This window comes from Strigops habroptila, chromosome Z, assembly GCF_004027225.2.
Source record: "Strigops habroptila isolate Jane chromosome Z, bStrHab1.2.pri, whole genome shotgun sequence".
NCBI classification, from domain to species: Eukaryota; Metazoa; Chordata; class Aves; order Psittaciformes; family Psittacidae; genus Strigops; species Strigops habroptila.
This window is the reverse complement of record NC_044302.2, coordinates 20,371,880-20,377,879: the sequence shown is the minus strand read 5'-3', so window position 1 is coordinate 20,377,879 and position 6,000 is coordinate 20,371,880. Positions and strand designations below refer to the sequence as shown.

Genomic DNA, 6,000 nt, shown 5'->3' with positions numbered 1-6,000 from the left:
TGAGCTCCACACAGGATCATTTTGAATGCAACTGGTTAAAAACTCAAGTCTCAATCACAAAAATCTTTCCTACCCAATAAACCTGTTTCTAATCCCAGCTGCTCCTCTAAAATGGAGGACTCCATGGTTTAAGGCCCAACTTTAACGGTTGGACTTGATCTTAAAGGTCTTTTCCAACCTAGCTGATTCTATGACTCTATGAAAAGCTTCAGCTGAGCTCCAGGATACAGAGCTGGGCACATCCAAGACACCGAACCAAGAATTTAAACTCTGTTAAGCTTAAAGGATCTCTGCAGCACACAGAGCTCATCTGCACCACATGAACACATACACCACACAAGACAACGTTATGGACTGACAGCATGTGGTGTATCAGAAACAGGATTTCAACATCTAACATGCATTAAAAGAACAAGAAAACCCCTAATTTCCAAGGCGTATGTTCAGTGAGCATTAAATCAAAGTTTTCTTCTCTAATTCCTTTCCTGCTACAAAATTGCTTCCCCCTCCCTGCTGCGCATCTAAGACTTCTTAGTCCATCAATAAGCAAGAATAATTTTCTAAATAGAAACCAATTCAAAATAAAATGAGTAAAACATAAAACCACAAAAAAAAAAAAAAGCAATCAGTGAAAATGAAAATGTCAAAACCAAAGAGAAATCAAAGAAATTTATTTCCAGCAACAAAAATACAGAATACAAAATGATACTGGTCCCACCACTACTAAAGACAGGCACAGGCTGCTGCAACCCTGATCAAAAGCTTCTCTGCTAATTCATAAGGACCTCCATTTGCACCAGTCTCGCGTTTGTGTCTCCCGACGTCCTGTAAGGGATCATTCCAGCAAACGTGATCAGTGCACGGGCTTGAGATCGAAGGTGCTAAAACCCAGAAAAATAGAGTACTGTTACTTTAGCATCAGAAAACCCACAGGAAAGCAGAGGTAGACACAAGTTAAACACTTGCCTTTTCAAACAAGCAAATGTAATCTTTATTTCTCAGAGCTGCTCTCTGGATAACGTACCTACATCTTTGGATTTAAAATTACCCACGAAAAAACATTTTCAACAATGTGGGCTGTTGCTGTACTGCAGCAATCTTGTCATTTTTGTATGAAGTGGGCTTTCCCAGGGCAACAGGACTCCTTCCCACCTTGCAAAGTCTAAAGCTGACCCTGCTGAACGGCAGCATTAACACTCTCAGAGCAGATACTAGAAACAAACCTGTGGTGCCACACATGCCCAGAGGCCTCCAGCACCCCCTACAACATAACAACATCTTTAAAGGCTCTTCATCCATAACGTGTTGAAAGCAGATGTATCAAGAACACTCAGAGACCTTTGCCTAAAGTACCCAAACCCCTTCTTGAGAAGGCTACATAACAGCTGAAGGAATTCAGGGATAATTTGTTTAGTTTGTTAAAACATTAGTAAATTAAAAGGAAAATCATTCCTGTAACTGGTAGAGGTCAGGAGAACATAAAAAGCCTGCATCCCTATGGAAAACTGTGCAAACTGTTTTGATTGCTCACAGTGTTTTCTTCTTAAATATTAAGCATCTCGAAATTACTGCACTAGAAGATCCTGCTGGTCAAATCTTCCTTTAATCTACCAACTGCAGGGAAAGCTAGAGCAGCTTTGGGTGCTGCAGGCGTGCGGATGGTAAATCTGACAGCAGGAGCTTACAAACTGAGAAGTGACCAAAGCCCATTACACGGTTGGGCACAGTTATAAACAACATTTCCGAGGCCCCTCTGGACAATTCTACTCCTTTTCCAGGGTAATGTTAAACCAGTCGGTTATTCAATAGCAGCAGAGGAGCTTTGGAAGCTGACAGTGGAAATGCTCGTCTGCTTATTTCAAGCACTGTCTAAATGCTACTGCTTCAGCTGGGCAAAAGACCTTCAACTTTACACACGGGGCAGGAAATTAAGTTTTCTTTAGCACTGAGCTCACAGCCATTTAACATTCCATTTCCATTATCTGTCTGAAGGAAAGCTGAGACTGTCTACAAAGCCCACTGGCCTGGCTGAGATACAGAGCAGAGTTCCCATCTTGCACTGTATTCCTGTCTGGCTGAGGATAGGTGGATAGAGGGATGGATACCTGGAGCTGCAGAGGAGCAATGCAGTGGAAGTCACTCCTCCCTTCCTTAAGCGCTGCAGCTGAGGAACGCCAGGAGGCAGCACATCACTTCAGCAGTGCCTCTGGAGTAAGTAGCAAACTTGGGACTGACCCAGTTGCCCAAAGCTCCCAGGAGAGTTTCCCCAGCTGCAAATTACCACCTAGTTAACAAGGTCAAACAGGTCGTAGATGGGAAAATAAAAAGGAATGTCAAAGTGTCCAATTCTTTGGAATTAAATATTAAGAGGCAAAACCTCTCACTGTGACTAAGGCAGGCTTAGGAGCAGCCTGAGTTACTATTCCCTTTACCTTTGTGGCAGCAATGACACTAAAGCTGGTCTATTTTTAAAAATCAAAACAATACTTGAGGAAGAACAAACAGAGGTTTGCTGAGGTTAAGAGCGGCCTGGAGGTCTAGATGTTCTATTGGCTGTAATTACTTCGTGAATGTTGCAGTCACTTGTGATTTAAAATAAAACCACAAATAAGAAGAATAATTCCATTCCTTTCATGACCTAATTTTGCCTCTCAGATAATGCCCTTAGGCTGCTCCAGAGAGTTTGCCACCCCGGATCGGGGCGGGGAGCAGATGACATTGCTGTCAGGCACTCACGGCATCTGGGTCAGGGCTGTCGCTGCAGCCATGGTTTCCAGCACTGCAGTCTGGGCTCGCTGCTATCTCTGCCTGAAATATGGACAAATGAGATATGACATATAAAATATGACAAAATGGATCAGGCCAAGTGGGACAGGACTTTGCTCCCTCATTCCCAAAACTTATTAATGTATATACATTAAAAATTAAAAAAAAAAAAAAAAAAAGACTCAATGTATAGCTTAGGCAACTTCATTCTGAAATAAACAAAATGCATCAAACACCAGCTCTGATGCCAAACCTGACCATTTCTAAATAAATCCTATTTCATCTCTGAAGTGGGACAGGAGCTGTCTAGCAGAGAGCAGTACTGGTTCAGGGGGCTCCAGCAGTACTATTCCTCTCCATCCTGCCCTTAGTGTTGGATCCACACTGCTCCTGCTGAAGCTCCTCTAGTCCCTGCCTATCAGAGCAGGATCCCCACTTCGAGTGGTCTTGATTTTGTCCACACTACAGGCAAACTCAAGGACCGTGTGTTCCTACTCTGGAGGACTCTGTTCCCTGCTACATGGAATAAACCTCAGACTTACAAAGAGCTACTACCTCATTATTTTCAAATTCTTCTGATTAACAAAGGGATTTGAATCTGTCTGCTTCTACGGATCTAGAGAAAACCCACGGATTTCAAAGACTTATTCAAGAAAAAAGTAATTTTCTGCTTGTACTGCCTTCTGGGCAATGTGCTGAGATTGTTAAACAACTGGCAGAACCAGATTTCCCCTAAAATGTGCTTCCCTGTGGAAAAAAGGAAAAGCTGCCTTTGTCCCAAGGAAGTTCCAAAGAAACATTCTTCCTAAGCACAGCCTGCAGAAGCCTCTGTTGAGGTGACTGGGGAGATTTTGTTGAACACACACCTCTCTCACACTCAAATGTCCTCATTTTGTCCCACCACTAAAATCCCCTGAGTTGCTCCTCAGACAGGGACACTGAAGTGATCTGGATTCCCTACTCCTGCAGTCCTGGGGGAAATTCTTCAGGGTAAGATAAAAGTGGAACACATGCTAAAGCTATTCTTACCCTACCTTCCATGTGTCCATGCCTGGTATTGTTCTGCATATGCAAATCTTTAGGCAGCAGGGAGCTTAGGCTGTAGATTTTTTCTTTCCAGCTAACCCTGCATTAGCAGATTTATGCTCCCTTCTGACATTACAGCCACATCACTACTCTGTTATCACCTCCCTGGCTGCAGATAGCAGGTGCTTGTCCCCTCTGATGGTTAAGCACAGCTTTTACTGTGTGAAGCAGCCAGAGATCTCTGACTCAGAAACGCTGTGCCTCCAGCACCGCTGATACCCATCTGCCATGAGATCCCACCACAAGGTTAGAATCTTGATTAATAAAACATGAACCCTGAAAAAAGAAAACTTTCAAGGGTTTTTATCAAGGTACATCATCAGCTGGGCTCCACAAATGTACAGCATGAGAGTGCAGAGCATGTTTATGAAGCACACTCACGCTGAGCATGCTGGTGACAGGCACACTGTTGGTATATATGATGTCATGGTGGCTTCCTTCTACACAAACTCCTGCCAGCGACACTGCTGATTCCATTGCCAATCAGCCCAACAATTCTTGGTCCTGGAATTCCTACCAGGATGACACCTGACAGCATTCCACCCCCATGGAGATGGTAAATGCTTCTATGTAAGGCACAAGACTGAAATCACCAAACCAAAATAAACAGCTCACTCTGAAAGCAGGGAGCTGTTTGCTCAGCACCAACCTTGTGAACACACAGAGCAGGTAACAGGCTACCTTAGCCTGGGACTTCTTCACACAATTTCAGGTGGGAGAAGCCCAAGCAGCATGCATCCCTCTCCAGTGTTGCTGATCTAGAGTATCAGCACAGTTGCCAGGCAGAATCCTGTAGTTCTCACACAGACTGTACCCCAAAGACAAAAGCTGCATCATTACTCGAGCCTTAATTTTCTGATGTAATTTACAGATGCCGCTAAGACTTTTACCAATATTGCAATTTACAGATCAAAGGCACTTTTGTGGATGACCAAAGCCTGGAATAAAGCTGGCTGTGGCCCAAGCTGTTTTCATTCTCAAAAGGAGTTGATATTTGTTTCCTGATTTCTATGATGGGATGAGTGGTTTGGCATTGGTGTTCAAGTGCCTGTGGCAGCTTCAACTGAACAAGACCTACAAGTCCAAATCTGAAGGACAGCAAAGCTGAGAATCCTTCTGCTCAACACAGCACGTTGACAGGTCAGTGCCTGCAAATCTGACTGTACCCTTTAAGTGATGCCTATTTTAAGCCTTGCTGAAGGCACAGGCTCCTATCAGTGGGTGGGGGAGATGCTTCAGCATTGACTCTAGCACTAGCATCATCAAACTCACCATTGTCAGTCATTTAAACCAGGCAGCTGGACCACACACCATTATAGTTGGAAGCTGGAGAGGCAGCAGAACACCACAGGCAAACTGCTACAGCCATTCCCCAAGCGACTGTACTTGAGCATCTGGGTGTATTGCCCGAGGACACTCTGAAAATATCAGCCCACTTCACTACAGAAGCAAGCCAAGGGAGGAGTCAAAGAAGCCTTTCCATCACAAATCAGTTATGCACAAATGAGGGACTAACTCAAGTGAAAGGAGTGGAAATCATGTTCTGGAAGAACAGCAGCTCCGTTGTCAAGGCAGCAACACTGACCATCCTAGAGACACTGCACTGTTCACATCAGTTAACCATTTAAGATCCCACCAAGAAGCAAACTGAACACTTGTTTTTTCTTGCTAGCAGATGGATATATAGTGTAATATATCTTAATTAGCTCACTGCCATTTAGAGCAATACTCTTTCCTCACACAAAGTTAGTCTTGAGACTACTCTTTTGTAAGTAACCAAGCAAGCTGAGTAGTCAAAGACTAAGTAACTGAGCAAGTCAAAATTCAAGACCATTAGAGATCCACAGTTATTTGAAGCCAAATCCCTTGAAATCAGGGGGAAAAGAAAGTAGGAAAACTTGTCAGACAATGAGGATTACAATCTTACCGAATCTCTGTCTTCCATTACCCGCTGGGGTCTCGTAGGAGTGGCTGGGCTTGTGCCTTTCATCCTCTTATACTGGGTGAATAAAATATTCATGGTTGCAAGCAGGACCTCAGATAAATTGTGCCTGATCTACACAAGGAAGCAGAAAAATAAAGACATATTGCAATGAAGAGCAGGTTGACAGAATCATTACCTCTGCTACACAACATCAGAAAACCAAG

General features: G+C 43.6%; 1 protein-coding gene across 8 annotated transcripts in view; it reads right to left on the bottom strand.

Annotated features, from left to right (window-relative positions):
* Positions 1-643: 643 nt before the first annotated feature.
* Positions 644-6,000, bottom strand: part of NUP93 (nucleoporin 93) — an 82,484-nt gene continuing 77,127 nt past the window's right edge. For 6 of the 8 annotated variants that reach the window (XM_030512786.1, XM_030512787.1, XM_030512789.1 and 3 more), the window contains 3 exons: positions 5,780-5,908; positions 2,737-2,808; positions 644-881 (listed from right to left, as the gene is read on the bottom strand). In XM_030512786.1, coding sequence (XP_030368646.1) covers positions 771-881; positions 2,737-2,808; positions 5,780-5,908 — 312 coding nt within the window. In that variant the 3' untranslated portion in view covers positions 644-770. The remainder of the gene's footprint in view (positions 882-2,736; positions 2,809-5,779; positions 5,909-6,000) is intronic. The other 2 variants (XM_030512788.1, XM_030512793.1) reach the window with 1 other exon arrangement.